The sequence below is a fragment of the Siniperca chuatsi genome, linkage group LG12, assembly GCF_020085105.1.
Source record: "Siniperca chuatsi isolate FFG_IHB_CAS linkage group LG12, ASM2008510v1, whole genome shotgun sequence".
Lineage (NCBI taxonomy): Eukaryota > Metazoa > Chordata > Actinopteri > Centrarchiformes > Sinipercidae > Siniperca > Siniperca chuatsi.
In genome coordinates this window covers 18548226-18573310 of record NC_058053.1, presented here as the reverse complement: position 1 = coordinate 18573310, position 25085 = coordinate 18548226, and the positions used below count along the sequence as shown (strand labels likewise).

At 40.2% G+C, this 25085-nt stretch overlaps 4 protein-coding genes and 1 long non-coding RNA gene across 6 annotated transcripts in view; 3 read left to right on the top strand and 2 right to left on the bottom strand.

Moving 5' to 3' along the window:
• The window catches only part of LOC122885121 (cytoplasmic protein NCK2-like), a 42814-nt gene extending 36391 nt beyond the window's left edge, over nt 1-6423 (top strand). The window contains exons 3-4 of the mRNA XM_044215817.1: nt 1675-2450; nt 3903-6423. Coding sequence (XP_044071752.1) covers nt 1675-2450; nt 3903-4097 — 971 coding nt within the window. The 3' untranslated portion in view covers nt 4098-6423. The remainder of the gene's footprint in view (nt 1-1674; nt 2451-3902) is intronic.
• LOC122885124 lies at nt 2390-20896 on the bottom strand. Its single transcript, XR_006380049.1, has 8 exons — nt 20810-20896; nt 17616-17682; nt 16956-17111; nt 15124-15333; nt 14470-14581; nt 9318-14111; nt 7440-7525; nt 2390-2494 (listed from the first exon to the last, which is right to left on the bottom strand). It is a non-coding gene; the product is annotated as an uncharacterized LOC122885124 (long non-coding RNA).
• Nucleotides 14593-15293, top strand: otos2 (otospiralin 2). Its single transcript, XM_044215819.1, has 2 exons — nt 14593-14935; nt 15067-15293. The coding sequence occupies exons 1-2, from the start codon at nt 14812-14814 to the stop codon at nt 15291-15293; spliced, it is 351 nt and encodes a 116-aa protein (XP_044071754.1). The 5' UTR covers nt 14593-14811.
• ecrg4a (ECRG4 augurin precursor a) lies at nt 18916-23279 on the top strand. The gene is made up of 4 exons (XM_044215818.1): nt 18916-19081; nt 20873-20920; nt 21025-21194; nt 22808-23279. Exons 1-4 carry the CDS (start codon nt 19012-19014, stop codon nt 22955-22957), a joined length of 438 nt encoding a protein of 145 aa, XP_044071753.1. The 5' UTR covers nt 18916-19011; the 3' UTR covers nt 22958-23279.
• Nucleotides 23280-23441: 162 nt separating this feature from the next.
• The window catches only part of uxs1 (UDP-glucuronate decarboxylase 1), a 30586-nt gene continuing 28942 nt past the window's right edge, over nt 23442-25085 (bottom strand). For both annotated transcript variants that reach the window (XM_044215814.1, XM_044215816.1), the window contains one exon: nt 23442-24241. In XM_044215814.1, the coding sequence (XP_044071749.1) occupies nt 24110-24241 (132 nt within the window). In that variant the 3' untranslated portion in view covers nt 23442-24109. The remainder of the gene's footprint in view (nt 24242-25085) is intronic.

The following is a 25085-nucleotide window of genomic DNA, read 5'->3' as shown; positions in this document are numbered from 1 at the left end:
CCACCTGAAGTAGGCCTGAGCCGACCTTTGTCTTTGGCTTACAGTCAGGAGATACAGATATCAGGATACACACTGCTATCCATAAACATGAACTGCTTGTTATTCCTGTCTCATCCTCCTTCTTTGCGTTTTTGTCAGCTGTGGCTTCTGATGTGCTTGGTCTACTGTGTGCGTGTGAGAAACAGCTGCCAAGGGACCCCTCGTCTTTCTCCACAGCGCTCCTCCTCTTCTCTCTGCCAACAAGTTTCATGCTACTCTGTGTGAACCCAGCAATTTTCCAAACAATGTAAATGTTCTATTGAGCAATGACATTTCTGTGGCATTTCAGCAAGCTCTGTGGGAAAAAAAACTGGGTGATTAGCTGTCAAGAAACTCACTTCAGTTATTAGTAGCACACATGCTGACACCAGCCTCATCTGTCAAGTGAACAGTTTAAATGTTGTCAACCACATAGTGTATCATTATAATTTCAACATGAATTTGAAGAGGAGACCTCCTTGGTTATGTTCAGCTGAGAGACTTTAGAAACTATAAGGTCTCATTGAAGTGTGCAAACACAAGTTTAAAGACGTTTTTGAAAGTACATGAATGGAAAAGTCAGAGACAGGTAAGACAGGAGCTGACTTTGATCCTGGATATGCCTGTCATTATCAAGCCCATGGTGCCTGCTCCACTTTTCATACCCTGTCTACACCACCTATTTTCAGCCTTTTGATTAGTATAGCTGTGTATACGGCGAGCAGTTAGTGTCGACAGAATACCAAGTAGATAATGAGCTTTCATTTCATTGGGTATGAGTAAATGGACATGGGGCACTCAGTGCAAGTGTGAGATGTGTGCACCGCTGTGTTAATTCTCTTATCAGGAGTATCAATCTGTCCTTCAGCGTTGAGGTTTCTCATAGGATATCCTGTATCCTCTATTTCTAAAGTAGCTTTCATGCTTCTGAGGGCCCATGAGTGCAACTTGCAGCCTCAATTAGTTTCCTTCTGACCTAAACTGCGTCCTCTCCCTGTGGAGAGGCTTTCCCTTGCTTTATAAAACCTGCCTTCAGTCTTCACAGCCTCTCACCACTGCTCAAATGCAGAAATTCATTGTACATTTAAAGTTTAAAGCTGCTATAATCAGTATTTTTTTATATTAACAATGGATAAAATGACTTGTGAAAGGGGTCGTTTGTAGTGACAAACCCACAGAGTTATCACCTGAGTCTGCAGCTCCCCGCAGCTCTATGGACTGTATTTTAGCGTATTTCAGCTCATTGTTTTGATTTGAACATAACTGTTTTGGTTCACTCTCACTGTTTTCATCAGCGTTGTTTACAGACACAGCAGGCAGCTGTTTTCAGTGAAAAAGCTCTGATAAACCCACTGTACGCTTCCTGCCCAGCATCAAACGGCAGACAAAGTGAAAAGAGGGTGAATATTGGATTTACATTCATTATTTGGACACAAACATGGTTCCAAATGAATGCTAATGTTGCTCCATGTCTGCTGGATGTGTAAATAAGCAACTGTTTGCTAACACGTTTGCCATATCAACTTTATAAAATTATAATATGTAAAAAATAAAAAAATCAATTAATGTGGGTTTAAAGTGAGGGGAAAATGAGGGGAAAAAATGGTGGTTTTCTATCTGTGTGACCAATCTGTTTTGTTTCTGTTCATGCTGCAGGTTTGGGAAAAACTAAGAGGAAGACAAGCGCCCGTGATGCTTCCCCAACACCAAGCTCAGACACAGAGTACCCCTCCAATGGCAGCGGGGGTGGAGGTGTGGGAGGAGGAGCTGCTGAAAGAATCTATGACCTCAATGTCCCCGCTGTGGTCAAGTTTGCCTACACAGCAGAGAGAGATGACGAGCTGACCCTGGTCAAGGGCTCCAGGGTCATCGTGATGGAGAAGTGTAGTGATGGCTGGTGGCGGGGCAGTCAGGCGGGCCGCGTGGGCTGGTTTCCCTCCAATTATGTCCAGGAGGACCTCGGAGGGGCGGATGACAGAGGGGAGGGAGATTCCTCACAGGGCTACCACGGAGGCTCTCAAGGGACTTTGCTGGCCAATGGGCGAGCAGGTGGTCGCAATGAAGTGCTCCACTTGGTTCAAACACTCTACCCCTTCAGCTCTGTGACAGAGGAAGAGCTGAACTTTGAGAAGGGAGAGGTCATGGAGGTGGTGGAGAAGCCTGAGAACGACCCAGAGTGGTGGAGGTGTAAGAACTCACGTGGTATGGTGGGCCTGGTACCTAAAAACTATGTGATGGTGTTGGACGAGCGACCCAGCCTGCCCTCCGCTACGTCAAGCTCCCTGCAGAACCGCTCCGTGGCACCGGCACGCTCAGGGAAGTTCGCTGGAAGGGACTGGTACTACGGCAACATCACCAGACACCAGGCTGAGTGTATACTCAACGAGCGAGGAGAGGAGGGCGACTTCCTCATACGAGACAGCGAGTCATCGGTGAGTCAGCGGGGTGAAGTCGTGGCAGAGTTGCATTAGGAGAGCTGGGAGAAACTCAAATGAGAGAGATGAGATTTAATAAATGTGAATTAGTTCCTGCATGACATGTTATGGGCCCGTATTTAAGAGCCAATTTAAGAGTAAAAATGTTGTTTGCTAAAAGTGAAGAAAATTACAAATTTATCAAATGACACATTCCCACTTACAACGAAGTGTCAGAGTAACCTTTAAGAGCATGTTTTAAGTGATTATTCACATATATGTTTAGGGCAGGAAGACCCAATCAGACACAAGAATTAAACCTATCTGCCCTATTGATCACTCTGTTAAAAAATCCTTACATTTTCTTAGTGATTCTATTCTATATATTTTTTGTTAATATTATTTGTATATCACCACTAGCAATTAACATGTGAAATAAACAACAATCTAATATATACATTTTGATGAAATGACAGAAAATTGGCTAAAATGGAAGCAAAAAGAAAATTAAACTGAAGCAGGGAGGGAAATCTGCTCCTGGTATAGTAGACGAGCTACATCAGAGAAAACAAATAATAAGGAAAATAAGTGCAGACAGTGAAGTTGCATGGAAAGTGATTGCAAACAAAATCAATCCACAATAAACAAAAAAAGTAGTCTGACATCCAATCAAATGCGCGTTTGGAGCTAACAGTTTACAAGAAAGCAGCTGCTGCAAATAATAGCCAGACTACCCTATTCTGAAGGATACATGTTGCTAAATGCTAAATTGTAAAGGCATTCTTAAACATGTCACAGAAGGTGCTCACCTCTGTCCATGTGCTTAAGCCATCCAGAGTGTACTCTTAACCCACTTAAAGGGGCCCTGTAGAGTTTTCTTGTAAACAAAAAAAAAACTATGTTTATAGTCAGTGTTACCAAAATGCATTTTGTGTATCCTTGAAGTCTGACTAACATGTCGAGTGCTAAGCGGTATTTTCAATCCAGCATAGTTTTCATCCATGTTTACTGGCTAGCTTCTTCTTCACTACCTTTAACCGCCAACTGTTGATCAGTGGAATAGTGTAAAACCATTGGTAAGACTGTATCGTGTCACCCACGAGATAAACAAAAGGAGGGCTTAACTCATAGAAAAACAGCTCTACCAGAGGTGTAAAACTCCACAGGGAACCTTTTAGAAGACCCCTGAGGACTCAAAATTTTGTATTTTTAAGTTTAAAAGATACAGTTAAAAACCTTTCACTACTCCTGCTCCAGAACTTAAAAGTAATTTTATAAGCAGCTGTTATTTTTAAGTCCAAAGTTTCACACTTAGCGGTTTTATAAATGTGGGCCCAGATCTTTAATTGTGAGACTGCACTGCCACCTGCTGGAGAAAAGTAGTCTGTCTTTAAATTTCTTTGCATGTGCTTTTCTGTCACTCTCATATTTCTAACTATATCAACAACTGTCTCCCCCTTTATTTTTCAGCCCAATGATTTCTCTGTGTCTCTGAAGGCGGCTGGTAAGAATAAGCACTTTAAAGTGCAGCAGGCAGACGGAGTGTACTGTATCGGCCAGCGCAGGTTCAGCTCCATGGATGAACTAGTGGAGCACTACAAGAAAGCCCCCATCTTCACCAGCGAACATGGAGAGAAGCTGTACCTGGTCAAAGCGATGCTGTGATTCACACATCCTCACACCTACACTGGATCTCACACACACAAACACACACTCTTCATGCACACATAATACTAATGCCACTCCCTAACTGTCTTAAGTCAAGCCTTAGCTCTGGACCCTGTCGCTGTGGCGTCTGTACTACATCCAGATCCTCAGTCACTCCTCTAAGTTTTTAAGTCTGAGTCTGTTAACCGAGCAGTTGACCCCAAGACGGCGAGCACTGTCAGGAAATACCCAGCTGCATCCTTCATGTACAGCACAGAGCATAATAAGCCTCTGTCTCTTGGATGTGCACATTCGCAGTGACCACATCTGCTGCTAACAGAACGCCTGAGGCCTTGTTTGGGGGTTGAGCTCTCCTTCTGATGTCATACATAATGTCCATTTACTACCACACACATTGTAGGTTACACCATTGCTCTTAATCCATACATGGGGACAGAAGTTTAAAAGTTCAAAGAAGGACTCGAACCTCTGAGGGACCTTACTCTGGTGTTTTCCTGTCAAATTGCTGGCCATTGTTTTATTTTGTTCATTTATTTTTTAAAAGAAATGCTTGTTCCTGAGTTAACTTTTTTGGGGGGTTAAAGCTAATTTAAATTCCTCTCTGGAGGTTTGAATCATTGCTCTTTCATACAATGACTTCACAAAGTGACCAGAATCACTCTCTTGCCTTTTTTTCCCTAATTTTTGTCATTCCTCTACACGAGTTCTCTCCCCATTTGAACTTGTGTCTTCTGTCACTTTTTCAAATTCCTCCTTGTTTCTGTCTCCACAAACCCAGTCATAAGTCGTAGTGATGTTGTTGAAAACCTGGATACAATACTTCCTGTAATATTTCTAAAAGGCAGTGGGGGAGCATTAATGCAATAGGGGAGACCTCTGATTTCCTGTAGAGTTTGAATGTTTATCAATGTAACCAAATGTGCCACCCTGTACCCACACTACTGGCTCCAGGTCTGCACTGCACTCACTATACTTGGCATTCATTCATAGCTCTATGCTCATGCTTTATATTGTCACATTGAATATGTTCCTGTTCTGTTCTCCAGTGTGTGTCTGTAGTCACATAAGGATACTGACTGAAGAATAATAAAAACCTTTTTGGTAACACTTTTGAGTAGTTAACACTTGATCTGCTCCAGCTCCTGCAAATTAATGCAGATAATAAAAGAGTACCTCTTCTGGTGTAGTATTTGTCAAAGATGAGTATATCTGTGTGAATCTTGTGATTAAATCTTGCAGGAAAAGTGTCGTTATTTACAGAAAACTATACAATTGAGTGATTGACTGAAACCCCAATGCTAAATTAACTGAGAAGGGGTGACCCTAAGCTCTACACTTATAAATCACAAATCACCATTCATAGGTCAACAAATGAGTTGGAAATACTTGGACAAGTTTCATGAATTAGTAACAACAAACTCGCAAGACAACAGCTATTGACCATTCGCTAAACCCCTCCCCCGGACGGCGATTGTCCAATCATAGCTTAGCAACCGTAACTAGGCAAGGCAAGTCTTTCTACTAGTGATTTAACGCAGTTAAAGTTTGGAGGAAGAGTTGTTGTTTCAAGCCTTTCCAAAAACAAAAGTTTGAGTAAAAGTATAAGGAATGGATTAAACTGTGTCGCATCGTTAGCATGCCTGGCTAACTAGCTTACTACCTACAGTAGTAACCCAGCATCACTTTGGAGGCCAAAGAGCACATCGTTAATTAGCTAGCTAGTTAGCTACAGCTGCAACTGTTTTCATTTAAGATGGCAAAATCGACGGTTGTCGGCTAGAAATGAGAAGCCTGCTTTTGTCTGCCTCTGCCTGAAATCAAGGACCCACAGTTTAAAATATTAATGTAAATTATGAGGGGTAATCTGCCATCTTAATCATCTTAAACTATAAGATGATGTGCTGGGCAAGAACAGAACGTTGGACAGGCGTAGCAACAGCAAGGGGGGAGATTAACGAACGGTCAATTTATAATATAACTCGTCTTTTACTGTCAAGAAACCAAATATACTGTCATCTGGTTTATAATAAAAAATGAAATTCTAGTTTTACCAAACATTTTGTTTATTTCCTTTTGCTGTGTGCATTTGTTTACCAGTGGAAGTGTTGCTGATCATGGGGTCCTCCGCTTTTATATGATAGGCCTATATCTGAATGTTATTGAGCATTGTTATTTAATTCTTGTCTCCACTGTATGTATATATTCAAAATAAGATGAGGTGCATATATGAATCGTCAAGATCAAACTATGGTACTGTATCACCGACAACGTGATGAGAATTGAAATACTTTTGTTCAATAAATTTTTTTGAAGAATACTAAAACTGCATGTGAAATGTGTGATTAGTTATCTTATCTTCACTATCCTGCTGGTTACTGTTTAAATAACTTGAAAAGGCTTCATCTCTGGGCAGTAAAAAGACATTTGGAAGATGCTTTTGTCCTAAGTCTGTGACATTTTTGTCCAGATATACAAACATCAGAAACAATTTGGGGTTCAGTGTCTCGCTCAAGGACACCTTGACAAGTGGACAGGAGGAGCCACAGATTGAAATTTGGATTAAAACAGGTTTATACTTTGAATTGTGATCAGATGAGAAACACAAAATGATCACTAAGCCACAGCTTTAAAGTAGGTACTTGATACCCACAGTACAGTAGGCCTAATTTACAAAGAGGTTATTCCATTTGCGTAGAGTTTTGATTTACTGTATAAAATGGCTTATAAATAGTGTTACTTTGCAGAACAAGGTTTTTAATTAAAACAATGAGAAACTTATACATATAATGAATTACCTAAATAAAACCTGCCAAATAGTATAATGCAGTTGACTTGATATGGCCTGAACAAGCTAAAACATTAAAATGCTATTCACACATTAATGTATAACAGAATTAAAGGGTGGCATGCTTTGAAATGATTACTACTATATCTTGCTGTGAATACTTCAGGGCATTGCTGTGTTTTTACATTGTGGTTTTTTGTTAAGGGATTGAGCTAAGAATTTATTGAACAACTATTTACAAACTCTGACAGCCATCAAAAGTCCCTTCAGAGTGATCAAGTCCTGTCTGGCAAATTGTTATCGCCTACACACTGTATCCGTCAGCTGCGGTGACCAGAGGCTGGCTGATGTTTGAGGTCACCTGAGAGGAGTGTGGCACCGAGCTGCCAACAGTTGGCATTTCATATCTCTGTGTGAGAGTGATGACTGAAACATCTCAGCAGACCTCCACATGAACAACAATACAGGATAGCAATATTTGTTATGATAATTTAAAAAAATATTAAAATTACTTGCACCTTGCAAAACTGTCACTGAAATGTGGGCTGCAGTACCTTTAGATTTCCACATGATGGCAGTATTGGGCTTCTTGCATTGTCACCTGACAACTGTTCACATTTTCAAGATCCACATTATGAGCCTACAAGAGATATTGACAGAAAAAAAGCACAGCATCAGTTTAGTTGGTTACCAATTAATTCAATTAGCTGAAGGGACAGTGGGATTAATTGCTTTAATTTTAATGACTGTTTTGGTTAATGATTACTGTTTGAGCAGAAAAGTTTCCACTTAGCTCAGTGTAGAAACCACCAAACAACAAAAGGCAAGAAACATGCAACTCAGCATGTCAGCAATAAGACAATATCTTAAGTTGAATTTATGTTGCATTCAGGGTTTTCAAAATTCACATTCAATTAATTTTAAAAAAGTAACAAAGAGGGAAGACCACACATGACTTGTAACTTAATTGGTTTGTTTTCATGTTACTAAAAGAGAAAATGAACTAAAAGCACACTAGATGCAACCAAACCAAAAGGTGTGGATGCCAGGGGAGGGAGACTGGCTGACTGCTACCAACTTAAAGAGTAACTTAACATCAAATCCACTTTTGAGTTAGTAAATGACAGTATATGTTCAGTTATTTTTTTATGCTATCAATCGATTCTGGTCCCAGATGATAAAAGGCAACATCCGATTTACCCTTGTTTAGGTCACACAACCCTATCAAGACATAAAAAAAGAAAAACACCTCCTGGTGGTGTTCAGAGGAAAGTTCAGAGTTGTAATTTGCAGAGATCAGCGGTGCACAAGACAGTAGTGTCTGTGACAAAGCCGACTCCACAACACTTTTAGGGAGAAATGCTTCAGGCGATGTGTTGAGACCAAATCCCTGACTTAATGGTACTTGCCAAACAAAAGACCATCTGGTGTTTTACAGAACAAATCTGAGGCAAAACAAATCCAAAAATGAACATTAACACACACACACACAAAAAATAAAATAAAAATCACACTGCAGTTTGCAAGCCAATGGCTGACTGCAGGAATGTCCCAGGACATCCACATCTGGCTTCTTCACCTGCACAATTGTCTGAGACCAGCCACCAGGACAGCTGATGCAACAGTTGGTTTGCTCAACCAAAGAGTTTCTTCACAAACTGTCAGAAATCGTCTCTCAGGGAAGCTCATTTGTGCGCTCGTCATCCTCACTAGCCACCGTCTGGCACTTTGGAGAAATGTTCTCTTCACCGATGAATCCCAGCTTTAACTGGACTAGGCAGATGGCAGACGCAGATGTATGGCGTCGTGTGGATGAGCGGTTTACTAATGTCACGCCCCATGGTGGCGGTGGGATTATGGTATGGGCAGGCATAAACTACTGATAATGAACACAGGTGCATTTTACTGAAGGCTATTTGAATGCACAGAGATACCGTGTTGAGTTTATATTTTTGTTCAGTGTAGTTACTTCCAGCACGGCAAGAATGTGATTCCAAAGCAAATACCCGGGGTTTTAATAAAAGGAATAATAATAATAATAACAATAACAATCCACTCTGTTTTAAAATAACGGGTTGCAATCATAAAGGTTTTGAAAATGTCTATTTTGAACACTCAGTCCTAATACAATCACCCACATTTTAATAAAAATCAATAAAAGTAGTTAATAATTAGTATATAGGTCAATGCCTATTTGTGCATGTTTCTGAAGTAAAAAAATATATATATATAACTGAACACATATCTCACCTTTTAACAAAACAGAACGGAAAACATGAAAATGTACACAACCCATTGGTGCGCAATGCTGCTCACCATGCGTAAGGGCTGACCCTGACCTGTTATGGAAAGTTTAAAATACGCTCTGGGAAAAATACACATTGTTCACTCTTTGTAACACTACCGTGGATAGCCTACGTAGCCTTCTCTACCTTAATGGGAGCAGTGAGTCTGGATGCAGGGCTGTACCGATGACCAGAACAAGCGCAGGTCGCCCTCCGCCTGCAGCCTCGACCGGTACTTTCTTTTAACCAGGATCAAGGCAGTACGTAGACGTAAGTGGGACGTGAAGGGGATGTGTACTTTTATAGGCCTCATGAAGAGGGACGGGAACTCGGTCTTCACAGACAGCCAAAAGTGTGCAAGCCACACATCTGTTGCAACTTCATATTAGAGCTCAGGTCGAGTAGGTCCTCCTCCTCTTGGATGCTCAGTCCATCACGGGGGCTCTGCTGGGAAGCTGAATGGATTTCTAACCCACTGATTTGCCATGTTTTCTTCTCCGAAATAACTGCCAAAGTGCTCGTGCAAGCCTTTCAAATGCGCAGTGGCCACCTGTTGTACGGAGACAACGGTCAGTCCTGCTTTCTCCAAAACATCCTCCAAGGTTGGAAACATTTCTTCCGAGCCCTGTTCCACGTGACCACAGCACAGGTCCAACTTATCGTGTACCAAATAGACAGGGCACTCCTTTCCGGGCAGAGAAGTGTTTGAGCACATTAATCCTTTCGAAAATATCAGACAGACAAACCAACCTCGCCACCCAGTTCATGTCCTCCACGTGTTTCATCAACGGAGAGTTGATTTTGGCAAGAAATAGGAGGACTTCCTCACGCAGGTCACACAGGCAGCTGAGGACCTTACCCTGAGACAACCAGCGGACCTCAGGGTGCAGGGGTAGCTGGCGGAAGTGTGTGCCCATCTCACCGTGGAGGATGGAGAACACACGAGCATTCAGGGCGCGGGATTTAATCAGGTTCACAATTTTTGCTGCCTCACCCAGGATGGCACACAGCTCCTCTGGCATCTTCTTGGACATCAACGAGGCCTGTCGATGGATGATGCAGTGACTCCAAACAGCGGTGGGAGCAACTTCTTGCACGCGTTTCACCAGGCCACCATGGTGACCTGTCATTGCCGTGGCCCCGTCGCTACGTATACCACAGCACCGCTTCCAATCAGTGTTGTTATCCTCAATGAAGTCATTCAAGGCCTTTAATATTTCTTGTCAAAGAATGACAAAACAAAAACTCCTACTGGAGATTTAACTCTCTGATGTAGCGCACATAACTCATTAGCTGTGCGCTGTTCGCCACATCGGTGCAATCGTCTATTTGAATGTAGAAGTAGTGACTCTCACGAATACCGTCCAACACCTGCTCCTTCACGTCCAATGCCATGTAAGAGATACGGCGCTGGACAGTGTTGTCAGACAAGGGGATGACAAGTCAACTTCTCCCATCATCACTGAGCACATATCCTTTGCAGCAGGGGGGAGTAAGGTTTCGCCAATGTTGTGGCGCTTACGCGCAGTGCGTAACGCTACGCGATATGATGCGTCATACTTTAGGTGCTTTCTGCTGGGTTCAGACATTTTCTCTCGCGCTGGGTAAAGTTACTGTCAGTGCTAGCTAACCAGATGTTTCCTTTCAAATTAATTTGACACATCCGCTGTCAGGGTGGAGGGAGTGATTATCAAAATGCATTTTTTTAAAATAAATATTACTTATTTATTCAATTCAATTCATCCACCAAATTATTAAATTGGATTTTATTATTTTCCAGAAAGCATAAACAATTTATTGTTTTCAAAATATTTCCCTGCCTTTTTTTCACACCTCCCCTAAAACTCTTTGTATATACATACATATACAACAAAGTATATAAAAGCAGCACTAAAGGAATAAATAAAAAGGAAAACTAAATTATATTTACAAGGAAGATATACAGTTACGAATATACTATAGGCCTACATAAATATACACACAAAAAATATTATAATAATATCAGGGTAATAGTGCAAAAAGGAGAGAAAACTCGAGGTAGTTCTGGGAATGAGGGTAGTGAGAAGGTAATGGTATGATAATGTGCAAAACCAGCATAACAATAGTTCCAGGTAAAAGCAGACTTACCAAATACCAAATGCCTACAAACTAATGGACAAGCCAGGCCAAATCCCCATTAATATTACTGTTACCAAAAAAGTCTAAATGTTTGTTTTGATCCCAGACAAGCCCCCATTTGTCACCACCGGGCTCAAGGCTGGTAACAAAATGAGAAGCCATGCAGAAGCATGTAGGAAGGGCAAAGGTCAGGAGGGTTTATAATGTGTGGATGAGTGACAGTGAGTGTGGTGTAGTGAGTGTGATGTACAAGATAATGGTTCCTCCGTCTTGGTCAGACCACTCTCCACCTTATTCAGTCCCTATTACTGTCTCATTTTACAGGACCTGTAGTTAAAGGCTCAGCTGCGTCACACATTCACATCGATATGCTCCTATATCTTATAGTGATGGAAATTTGAAATTTGATGGCTTTTGTCTTGTCTTTTCCTGGACAATAATACACACTTCGTTTTCTCTTAACCCCAGGTTGCTTCTTTCATCAAGGATAGGGCTGGATGTTCTGTATTTTTCTTATTGTGAACAAATCTCATGAAAAGACCAAACCTGGAACCATCAAATGTTTGGTATTTTTGCTTTAAAATGATTTAAACGATTAATGGATTATCAAAATAGTTATATTTCTGTTACACAAAATGGCGTTTATCTATACAGATTTTTTTTTTTGCTTTTTTCCATACTTTTATCTCTTAAGCTCTCTAAAAATCATTCAAATGAAACAATCTGGGAAGGAAAAATCTAACTTTGTACTAACTGCTCACAACTCATGTTCACACGCAAGGGCATAACCTGTGACAAGCAGACACTGGGTTGTTTTAAGGTGTTCAAGTCAAAAAGGTTGGAAACCATTGCCATAGATCTCCATTGTTGTCCAGAACTATTAGAATCACATCAATGAGCCGCACTGTTGCACTGGATGACACGTTCCTTCATTACGATTAAAATGCACACTGTAGCTTATTTTGACACACACACACACACACACACACACACACACACACACACACACACACACACACACACACACACACACACACACACACACACACACACACACACACATCCTTGTACTTTTGTCTTTGTGAGGACTGTCATTGACATAATTCATTTTTTAGCCCCTAACCTTAACCATCACAACTAAATGCCTAACCCTCACCCTAACCATCTTCAAACCACCTTCAAACCATAGACTGTATATAAAGATGGTCGACATGACAACTCCCCACAAGTAAAGCCAAAACATCTTGATCGCCCCCTGGTGGCTGGCTGCAGTATAGGTCATAAACCCAGCCCCCTCCATGTTAGCGGATGGGACATGGGCCAAACTAAAAACTCAAAGTACACGTCAAATAAACGTTTCCCAAAGATGGTTTCTGTCATTTTAGGTAGTTCTTGTCACGCTGATGTTTGTTCAAGTGCGCAAAATGGCAGCTCTTGTATCTGGGATATTTTAGTTTCATTTAGTACAGTGGGAGGAAGTGAAGACAATCTATCTATCCGTCCATCTTTATATACAGTCTATGCTTCAAACAGCCCTTGGAAGTTGTGAAGACCGGCCAAAATGTCCTCACTTTGTAGATAAAAAATGTGTTTCAATCCTCACTATGTAGCAAGTACAAACACACACACACACTCACACACACACCCAGATAAGGGTATAAAACAGGAATAATCACTCACAGATATACTATATATATGTTTTGAGGCCTATACTCTACAGATAATCAAAATATAAAGGTGTGAAATACTCTTTATTTTACTCTGTCCTGCTGCTGTAAAAACTCACTAGAGCGTTGAAATCTTCCTGATGCAAATGCCTATTTTCATGCTGATGACACTATTAAACGTTTTTTTATCGATTAATTCACCAGTGTACACATGTTTTTAGGGAATTTCTGTCAGCAGTTTCTACATTTCAATAAAGGGAGCGGTGTAGCTTTTCCACCTAATAGTTCAGATTCAGACGAGGGAACCGGTAGGAAGACGAGGAAGATGAGCAGTATACAGAGGGACAGTGTGAGGATGGCAACAGCAGCAGTGACAATTTGAATGGTAGCTCTAGTGATGAGGCAGAGGAGAAAGCAACTATTCACTTTATTTCACTTTTTAAATTTTGTATTCAAAACATGAAAGAAGGTAGCTAAATAAATGTTTATAAAATGTTTTAAAAGTTGCCACATGATCTACTAAAAAAGGGGGAAATGTTAAATTTACTCCCCAAATGGGCAAGGTATCTCGGGAGATACAGAGTGTAAACTGGAAAATAAAGGTCAAATTTTGAAAAAAATCATGAAATTGTTTCATTTTAGCATAGATACATAGATACAAAAAGCAATTAATTAATTTTCCAAAATATTTACATGTGCTTGCCCATTTAGGGGTTAAAAAGTTGAGAAGTACTGAGGCAGGCTTAAATATTGTTGGTTTTGGTCTTTGAATGGGATTGGGAAAATATAGAATAACACCAACTTTCTCTATTAAACTTTCACCGGCAAAGATCATCTGCACTTTGTGTAGTTGCTGACAGTAACCAAGTCTCTGAGGTTTGTCCTCTGTCAAAGCACTGCAACTTTTCCTCTGACAAACAACAGAAAGACACAGCATGGATTCAGTCATGATGCCTCCTCTGTCTGCTGGTGTCCTCAGACAGAAACAAACATCGACAGAACAGATAAGTGGATGGTCAGGAAAGAAACAACTGTCAACTAACTTTACACCCTGTGTCTAGATGTTGGTACAGTCTGTCTGGATACCAGGTGTGAAAACTGTCTGGTACATGCTTCTTTTCATCCACGTTTTCCTTCTTTTCTCTCCTCTTTTCACCTTGAAAAAAAAAAAACTATATTAATCCAAGCAGCTTAAGGCTAAAAATCACACACTGAGCTCCTAATGGTTGTGACAACAACATAGTTAAATATATACTGTAGTAAAAATAATTAGATCAATCATCAATGTGAGAGGAGGGCCAGCGGCTGGATCCAGATGTAACCTCTCATTTTATTTGACCTTACCTAAAGACATAACATTTTAACACATTAGGACATTTTTACGCTAGAAAACATGGTTATATTTCTATATACAAAGCAAATGGATGTGAGAGGTGTGAAAGAGGCTCTCTGACGTCCTTTGGAGACAGGCAGGTGTAAAGATTTTTCAAAATGTGAAAAACAAACATGTCCACCTTCTTGTTGGCTTCTATTCGAGATGCAGTCGTCATCCTGAGATCACTCTGAGAGAGAAGGACGAGGGACAGGACCACGAGCATAATCTCCTGCTGATCAGGTAAGGCAAGACTGAAGATGATATTTGACAAAGCAAAGATGGTTCTGACACATGGAAGCTTTTTTACTTCTTTATAAATACATGCAGTTATGTTGTAGCCTGCATGGTTTTTAAAGAACATGCTGTTCTTCTACTACATTTCAGCCCTATTATTCATCATGTTCTTTACATTCTGGTGTTGATAAGATGCTCTATATCCTCCTGAATTCACACACACACACACACATTTGTCTTGAAGAAAATGCTGAACAGAATTATTATTTTTCAGGTCAAGCCTTTTGTGGTCTTCCTTTCAGTTACTGGAAGCATGCGTGCTCTGTATGTGCTGCTCTGTTCCCTTCTGCTCAGCTTCCTGCCTCCTACAGGTATGTCAGCAGCTCATATATGGCATTATACATGAATGGACTTCACATTGTGATATACAGTAATTCTGACATGACGGACAAGGTGTGAAACAATGTTCACACCTCTTTCTGTCTCTTGTCTTCTTTGACAGGAGCAGAGGAGAGTGATGCAGCTGGCAGAAGGGAGGAGAGGGAGAAACGAAGCCTACCCTACTGGGGCCTGTGGTCGTCAGACTTTTTCGGGTGGTTGGAGGAGCTACGAGCCCAGGCAGCTCACGAAGGGATGCAGGACCTGGCTCGTACCTTCTGGGCTCACTTCCCCATCGGCAGCGAGCTGGGCTACGATGGTCCTGAGTCTGACCCTCAACTTGAGGAGTGAGGCAGAGGAGAGACCGGGTGCAGATGAGAGATTTAAGAGTCTGAGGGCGAGTAGAAGTCATCTTTAACGTGTGTTCAGATGTTTATTGTTCAGATGATCAATAGTAGTTTGGAGACTTGGAGATATTGTAACTCTTGTATTTTGTTAATATTGACTTTTCTATGTATAAAAATAATAACAATTGAAAAAAAAAATCCCAATTTTTCAAATCAAATATTTATTTTTCTTTCCTTCTGAACTTATTAAAACCCAACATGGATTAAAGCATTGAAGATGTATCCCTTCCTTTTGCCACAAACTGGGCTTGCACATTTGATGAAGTTAAAATAATATAGAAATGCCCGTAACTGCTATTACACAAAATAAGGAAATATTTAACATTTTATGGGTTATACATAAACAATTATATATTTCTTTTGTTTGCCAAATAGTCAGTTACAGACAAAGAAATATACAGTATGTTATCCTACACAGTGACTTTATGTTTGTTGTCATTTAGACTATCGAGAGGTCTAACTCCCTGTGAGACCTCTTATGAACAAATTGTTAAATTCCAATAACAAAGACAAATAGACTTATTTAGGATTTGGGAGGTGTAGTGTTGAGTAAAAACTACTGACAACACCAATCAAAATCCACTGTATTTAACCATGTTTTACAGCTGGGGTACACCTAGCGAAACGTAATGCAGCCTAATGCAACAGTCCTGAGATAAATCCTACTTTCATGAAGGTTATAATGTTCACTTTTTGTTGCAACTGTTTTAGAGAGGTGTTAAATCAACTGTATGGTCATTTTGGAGGCTGCAGTTCTCCACTTCCTCCACAATGATCATGAAGTTGAATCAACACCTCTCTAAAACAAAATCTGAACAGTATAACCTTCATGAAGGGAGGATTTATTACAGGACTGTTGTGTTAGACTGCATTAGTTTTAGCTAGGTATACTTACCGGTAATAAACTAGCAACTGACCTTTACATAAGTAGGATTTTGAATGAAGGACTATTTCTTGTAATGGGAGTATAATTGTTGTGTTGGCACTTTTACTTAAGTAAAGGATCTGAATATTTCTTCCACCACTGGGAGTCTCTAAGACTCCAAACAGAAGTAATGCATCATTTTCTGTAGCAGACCTCTAAAAATGTCATCAGTCCAAAATCCTGTTTATAGTGGTGTTGAGGTGATAAAACAATGTTAAGTGTGTTTTGTTGAGCTGTTAAAGAGGGCTTGGGCTCTCGAACAGAACATTAGGGTTAAATGGAATATTGAAGTTGAAAAAATCACATGTGCACCTCTTTTAGGTAATAAAGGGCTTCCATTATATTCTGTTTTTGACTTTGGGAATTGTCGTTTGACTGAAGAGTGGTTGTGTGAGCTTTGAGGGGCATCTGGGATGTCTGTGTGCAAGAGTGTCAGACACTAAAGTAAATCAGACTCCGGTCACAAACACTGTCAAGTCAAGAGTGAGGAGAAGGTGGAAGGGAAGATGGAAGCAGAGACAAAGTTGTTTTTTTGGAGCAAAGTTCAATGTATATTTCTGATCTTACAATGTATGTCTGAGGATTACCTTATTCTGCTTTATCTTTGTCAAAGAATGCTCTGATGCAGAAATGCTCATTTGGCTCATGGTTTTGTGGGAAAATAAAAAGAAATCCATGTACCTGAATCAAGATCAAACAGGATGTCAGATGTAGGTTTTGTGGCTATAAATTTCTTCCTCCTGTCAGAAACGCCATCTCTCCAGCCCTCATGTCTTTCATCCCTTGTTCTCATTCATCTCTCTTGGTCCAATCTGCTCCATGGCTGACAAATGGCACCTGAGGGAAACATAAGTGATCAGTGTGTGTGTCTGTATCCACAATATGTTTCTCAAGCAAAGATTTCTGAATCTGAAAATCTATATCTCACGTCATACAGTAAATCCACAGACATCTGTTTTCCCTTTAGTATTTTTGTTTTTCATCTGCAATGAAAATATGTGCCTGAGGACAGTGAGCCTTTGATAAGACTCACTGTAAGCAGAAGCCAAGAACTCAGCCTACTCCTTCTCAGATGTATCTGATATGAATAAAAACAGGGGAAATCACGTCTATAGACATGCCTTCACTGAGAGCAGAGGCATGTGCCTTTCACACCAGCCATGACTCAGACTGCCAAATGCAGGCCTCATAAAGAGGTTGTAGCCACTTTTGGCAGAGCCTGAACAATGAAATAAGGAAAGCAAGAGCTCATAATCAGATTCATCCTCACTCTGTTCTTCAACTGTATTCTTCTACCGTATATCTCTTCCCTCTTTCTGTCTTTTTGTTTTCTCACTTCACCTTCTTTCCATATCCATCATGAAAGTAGTGGAATCGTCTGCCAGCCTCTGGGTTTCCTGCATTCCAGCTGTACCAGTGAGAGACAGAGAGACTGTTTGTAGTTCCAAACCAAATGCTTTCCCTCTCTGACAGACACGCACACAGGAGGGGTTTGCCCTCAGGGATTTCTGCCAGGAAGCCTTACTACTTGGTTAGGTTTAGGAAAAAATTATCTCTCTGCCAGAAAGCCCTGAAGGCAAACTTCTCCCATGTCTGTAAAAGATCATTACTCTTTGCATTATGAATTTTTTACCCATAGAAGTTATATATTTGCAAAACTTTCCCAGAGCCTAGAAAAGTTATTTTTATGTGCGTGATATCATCCCAGTGTAAAGTCTATGGGCTGAGGGGAAAGCGCATGCAGGGACCAGCGGGAGTAACACTAATGTGCATGTGCAGTGGGCCACACAACGCGAAAGCAAACCCGGAAGCTAGAAAACGTTTTTGGCTTATTCGCTCGACAAGCAATTTTCATTCAAGTGACTGGGTGCCATCTTTGCTGGAAACTTGCAACTATCTTTCAGCGAGTCCAGTTGAAAAAATGTTGTGAGCTGTTTGTTTTACAACACCCCAGTTCTAAGGATGATCAAGGCAAGATAAAGTGCACACCATGTACGTTAAAATGATGCACTGGGGTAAGTGGGTAATAGTGGTATCTCCCTGGGCTAAAGGTTGTTAATTAATAAACCAAGGGGGAGGTTTAGCTGGAGCTGAAATTGTAAAACAATACATGCAATTAGACTGAAATATTTTAAATTCATGCAGCATTCAGCTAATTTCATCTGCTCACTTTATTCTCACTGCAGTAGTTAGTTAGTTAGTTAGTTAGTTAGTTAGTTAGCTAAATTAGGCTTTTTTTATATTCTTGGCTGATAAAGAAACTTACTGCCTCTCATGTAGTTGGTCACCTGAATAATTGATGTTTTAAAGGACAGCAAACAGATTCTTAGGTATTTCACTGTTGGTCACTGATTACTGTTGAAATTCATTTCAAGTAGCTCTTGCCTCTGCCCAGATTTCTTCTCTGCTATTTTAGTGTCAGAAACAGCTGCATGACAAACCACATTCAGGTACATTGGAACTCTGCTTTTTCTTTCTTCTTACTGCTTCTCATGTGCTGTATATATGGGGGATGGAAAAGTACCTGAGACACACATGGAAATTCATTTAAGAGCAGAAAAGCTCCCAGTTGCAATCTTGTTTCTGTAGGCGAGGAGGTAAACGACATTCCAGCGCCATAGGCCAGTTTCCACTTGGGAAGTCTGGGTTGCCGCCCACTCTTCCCTCTGGTTGTGCAGCAGTTTGTGCACAGTTGTTGCCTTTAAGCAGCTCTGGAAAGACTTTGAGCGGTTAGAAGATGGCATCCCAGCAGCTCTATTTGAGGTTAATTGGACTGGCTATATTGCTGACAGTGTTGGCTCTTAGAGGTGAGCACAATCCTGTTCTTTTCTTTGGCTTTTCTCCTGCTTTACTTATCATTTGCTTTTAAAATGTCACCATCTGGCCTTGTATTTATTTCTAGATTTTTATGGTAGTTGGGTTTCTAACAGCACAAGCAGTTAAAAACATGAATTACTGCATGTCAGAATGTGTGTATATTATTTGAGAGAATGTTCGTTCTTAGAAAACATGAAAAAGAAAAAGCAGCCTTTCTAAAAATGTTTGAAGACTGAACAATTTTCTCTGTCACGGTCTTCTCTCTTGTAAAATGAAAACACAGTCAAGTAAAAATATGCACTTAATAGACAAAGTTAATTTATTCAATTCATCCTGAGATTTCAAGGCAATCCATCAAATACTTGTTGAGACAATCCACTCAAACACCACAAATGTGAACCTCATGGTGGCGCTAGAGAAAAAGTCAGTAGGAAACAGCCATGGTAATCCATCAAACAGTTTTATTTCAGTCTGGAATTGTTGAGCCATAGTGGCTCAAATAAGTGAACTATAACTGGTTTAAAAATGCACATTTTGAAGATTTTACACTGCCCACTGACTTTTGTTTGATTTTTAGCTTTTGAAAAGTACCATTTTATCCTTTTACTGTTATTATGAAGCGCATGTATTTCATGCATTAAAATGCACTGATAAGCTGATTAACGCAATATTACAAATGTCAAGAGGTTTGCTACTTTCTAATGATGGCTGTGGGAGAAAAGAATAAAAAGCACCCCATGCAAAAGCTCTGGAAAGAATGACTCATATTGTACATATTGTGGACAGACTGCTATAGTAATAAGAACAATTCTGCAGGAATTTGTTGCTCGCAGCTCATATTGCAACCCAAACTGAAAAAAAAAAAACACACATGCAAGCAATTTGCAAATGCTAATGTTTTGTGCTTAAGCCAAGACAGAGTCCATCTGAAGATATAGACTGGATTTCTCTGCTTATTCTTAGGCACATGGTATTCTGGAGGAGGATTTAGCTGAGAAAAACCTCAGTTTCATGTTTTATCATTTCAGAAAAACAGATAAATTAAACCCTCTGAGACTAAAGGAAATGTGGCCCAGATGTAGAGAGGGAGTCAGCTGCCACTACAAGTATTGTAAAATGTCTTCTGATTGAACTGGCTGTGTGCAGTGAGGTACAAGATACCTCATTAGTGCACACTTTGACTTTATATGAACATTCAGCACACACAGTAAGAGCAGCAGGAAGGGCGTCACTGTAGGAAATATATTTACATGCAAATTGGCAATCTAGTTTCATTGGATGTGAGATTTCTCCTTTAACCACACTCAATGCTCCACTTTGACATTTGCATCTATAATGAAAACTGATAAACTCATCCATGAAACTAGTTAACTGAAATGGGGGAAAAGTGATGCGTAAAACTACTGAAACTCAGAAAACCTGCTGCAGTGCAAGCAGAATAATCAGAAAAATGGCTTTTTTGATGTAGCTTTGACTAAGAAAATGAAGATTTGACTCTGTGTCAGTAGCATTAAACATCAGTAGCATTAAACATCTTATACAAGTAGAGTTACTCTTAAAAGATTGGCCATTAAAAAGTCAACATCACCTAGATTCTGCTTGCGCATAACTGGCAAAAACCTTACAATTTACACTGAACATCAACAGTGTGTGACTGTTTAGAAATAAATGACAGCTGATTCAGTTGTGTTTTATTATTTATCAAGAGTCTAACTCACCTGTCATGAAGAACGATGTTTTCTACTGCAGTTCATTAGCTCTCTGTCGACTCTCTTTAACAGACGTATCCAGTGACAGCAGCTTGCACAAGATCTTAAGGAAAAGAGAGGGTAATATTTTACTTAACAGTATTATCATACTGCTGATACAAAGATCAACTCCAGTGCTTTCAAGACGCCCTTTCATTCTTTTGCCCTATTGTGCTTTCACCCAGTGGCAGGAGTTGGTACTGCCCCCTCAAAGTCCTCTGTTGCCCTCCCTTCTTCCAAGGCTCAAGAGTTCCTAGCAAAACTTAGCAGAACCAAGAGGAACATTTGGGATCGCAGTAGACCAGATGTACAGCAGTGGATTATGCAGTTTATGTACATGGGATATGACGAGCAGGTGGGTTCTGTCTGTTCCACCAGAGTTCAGGTTTCCTCTGAACTCCTGAAGTCTTTCAACACAACAAAAACAGAAATCCTTCTCCAGTGGAGCTGTCGACATGACAGAGATTCTGCAAAACAAAACTGATCCACATAACAAAAACAGCACATAGATTAACCACCTTTTAAGAAATGAATCTTTACATAGGGGTTTGAGGAACAAAAGAACACACACACAAAACAGAAACACATTTCTCTCACCAGTGGGTGTCATGTTTAGTTTGCCTTCTTTCAACAGCAGATTCACCAGAATGTTCTTCAAATTATACGCTACCAATATTTTTGTAAAAATCAGTTGCTGCATCCTAATGTGACAGGTTTCACTTGTATGTTACCTTAAAAGACCACACGCTATTTAGTGTTTTACTTCCATGAAGTCGAGGGACTTTTGAGAGACATCAAAATCGAAGCAGCAGAGGCTGAGAATTTCAGACTTTTTGCCCGTTGTATGGGTCAGGCTCCAAATATACTGGATCGTACACTTGCTATAATGCACCTTGAGTCTTTCGTTGGACCATGTCCCCAGTTTGTAATGTTTCTGGCTGTCAGTCTGAGTAATTTTCTCTAATTTCGTCAGAGCCACAGAAGACTTTATACAGCTTTTCAGAAGCTGAGTGGTACCAACGGTGAATAGTACGTTGATTTTGACATGAAAAATCAGTGGAGGTACCGTCTAAGTGGCCCTTCAGTAATGTCTGAAGTCATTTGGTTGGGGGCTCAGTTGGAAAACATGTCACATACGTCCGTGCACTAATCTGGATTTAGCAATATTTGAATTTAAATTTGTTGACACTTGTAGGGGTTGTTTGCTGATGTTACCAGGCAAAAATGTAACTTTGTTGTTTATTTAGTCATGAATATTTAATTTTATTGAGAAAACTGGATTTTCAACATAAATAAGAAACACAGATAAAACAGACAATAAAAACGGTAATCTGGATCTTTATATATCTCAGATATGTAGAGGACAAAAATGTGGAGTGACAAAGGTATAGTGTAAACTGTAGTCTGGTCTGATGTCTAAAAGATAGTCTTTTCAAAAGGCACAGTTATCCTCACCATGTTGCTGTCAGACTGAATGAATAAATACAGACATGGAACTGAATACATGACAATACATGAATTCCCTCTCTCACACACAAATATATGCCCACTTACAGAGCTAGTTTCAGTTTTCTTTCAGGTCACTGCCATGTAGAATTCACCAGGGACAGTAAGGAATGGAGGGAACAGATAAAAAGGGAGCAGAGTGCACAAAATAACCCCCTACTGCCACTATTTTTGACAGCTGACAGCATTTTCGTTCCAGCCAGTGAAACAGTATTTATTAAAACAGCGCCTGAATGACACTTTGCGTGTATGCCATTTGCTGTTGCTTCCTAAAAAGGCCAAAGCTGTGAAAACATTGGCCTTTTCAACGTTTGCCTTTCATGCACTTCTATTTGCCATAGCTACGAATGCTGACAGTCTAAGTGGACACTTTATCAGCTGCCTCTGTGTCTATTAGCTTGATATTTGTTAAGGCTGAGTTTCTAAATGAGTCATGTCTGTGGTGTTTTTTCCCCTCACCAGAGGCTTGAGACTGACCTGTCATATTGGATGGACCAAGCTCGCTCCAGTGACCAAGGACGTCAGCACCACTATGATGAAAATGCCCCTATTGGCCCGCGTGACCCTAGTTCTTACAGACACGGAGCTAATGTCAACTATGACTACTACTAACTCCAGTCACAAACACACTCACAAACAAAGGCCATTGCATTGTAAGTCCCCTGCCTTCTCTTTGAGAGAACACAGCCTGTGATAGTTACATTATTACACCTACAATGAAGCTGTCAACATTCAAGTACTCCACAGCTGCTCTGGCTTCTTTGTTTTGATTAGTTACACCCACTAGTATAACCCACTCTCAACTCTTTTTCTCCATCCCCACATATTAATAAAATGGAAATAACACGCAGAATTGTTTTCTTGCTCTGTCGCCTTTGCTCTACAAGTAAAGTTTTGAGGCAGCTGATTTGTATAAATTACTGTTCAAATCTGATGTCTTGGCTTTTTTCTTATCACTAAATTATCGTAAATAAAGATGCGGCTTTGTCCTGCCCAAGTCACCTACTTTTTCACTTCCACTAAACAAAAATTGTAGAAACATGTCACACACACAGACACAAAATTATCTTCTTCCCTAATTATATCATTCACAAAATATTGTAAATATTTTATTAAAATAGCATCTTCATCTGAAATTTATAATGCACATCCTGACATGAGATTTCACAAAGTAGAACACTGATGTCCTGATAAACATGTAATGATGCTGTAAGTCTTTCTAGAAGATTTGTCCCGCCCTGCAGTGCGCTGCATGAACAGCCAATAGGGTGCTGGCACGCCACTGATAAGAGGACAAAACATCCAGTGGAAAAGTCCGGTAGCTCATCTCGGGAGACAAAACACCATGAAAATATAAACATGAAGCACTGATGTACAGTACGAGCTGTTTGCAAGTTTCTCATGCCTGCGAATTAAATAGCAAAAGCACAAATTCACAAAAAAAAGGTAGGCTGGGTTTCAGATTTCTTGCCTCAAATTTCTGTTTTTGATTCAGTCTTGTCCATCCAACACGCAAGCTCCGGTAAGAAAGCCCTCACCCCACAGTGCAGCTGCAGCTCCAACGCAAGGAATCGCTATCTTTTTTTTTTTTTTTTTTTTTTAAAGAGACTTTCAAGAGGAAGTTATCTAAAAAAAAAAAAACCCCAACATGTCCCAGAGGGCTCTACTCAACAGTGTATTTCAGAGAGCTGCTGTTCAAGGGTCCTCTGAGGAGTCTTAACATCCTTCTGTGTTTTGGGAGAGTCTATGGTGAGAAACCCGACCTCAGTTGTGTCTGGGTCTTCCTTTCTTCATGCGGGCGGCTTTAGGTTTGGGGATGTATTGGTTGTTGGCCTGGTGCTCGAGTTCTCTACTGAAGTACTGGATAGTTTTGTTCAAGCCTTCCTCCAGGGGAACCTGCCAACACAAGACACAACACATACAACAAAGATACTGCCACTGAGTAAAAACAAACAAAAAGAATTGTAGCTATATTAATATATTGATACATTGATCAGTTAATGTGTCAGATATTGGCTAGATAAGGCTATTATTGATACTGATGGAGGTTGCTAACAATAACGCACATTTCAGTGGAGTTTCATTGTCACATGATGGACTTAAAATTTAAAACACAGATTACTTCATTTTCAATTTCAAAATATTACATATGTACAAAAAAATAACTGCTATTGTTTATGTCTATGCATATTAATCATATTGTGATCGCTAGCACCCCCTAAAGAGCAGCCCCTGTGACATGTTTTACCTAAATGTACAAAATTTTGGGTTATGTATCATGTCCAGATGTTTGTTAAAAAAAAAAAAAAAAAGCCTTTTGGACCCATACCCTAAACCCAAAAGGACGTCGGGCATTTTGAATTTAGTCGTCATTTTTTGCTATTTACAGGCTCTGTACTTAAACGAACTCCTCCTAGAGAATTAATCGGTTCGACTTTTGTGATGAAAAGTTAACGGCAGAAAAGCCTCAAGACGTTGATGATGCTATCTTATGAAGCTTGTGAGGTTTTGTTGAACAGCGTCTGTGCCGTCGAATGTTGGCGTTTGCAATGACACAGGACGTTGTTGTAATTTGAGTGTACATGGTCAAATCTGTCCCAAACTTCACGTTTGATAAGCGTCCAGGCCTGAAGACATCCACAGGCCGATATTTAATATTAGTCATAGCGCCACCTACTTGCAACAGGAAGTTAGGCTTCAACGAAGAAGCTCCCACAGTGTGTTTTACCTAGATGTACGA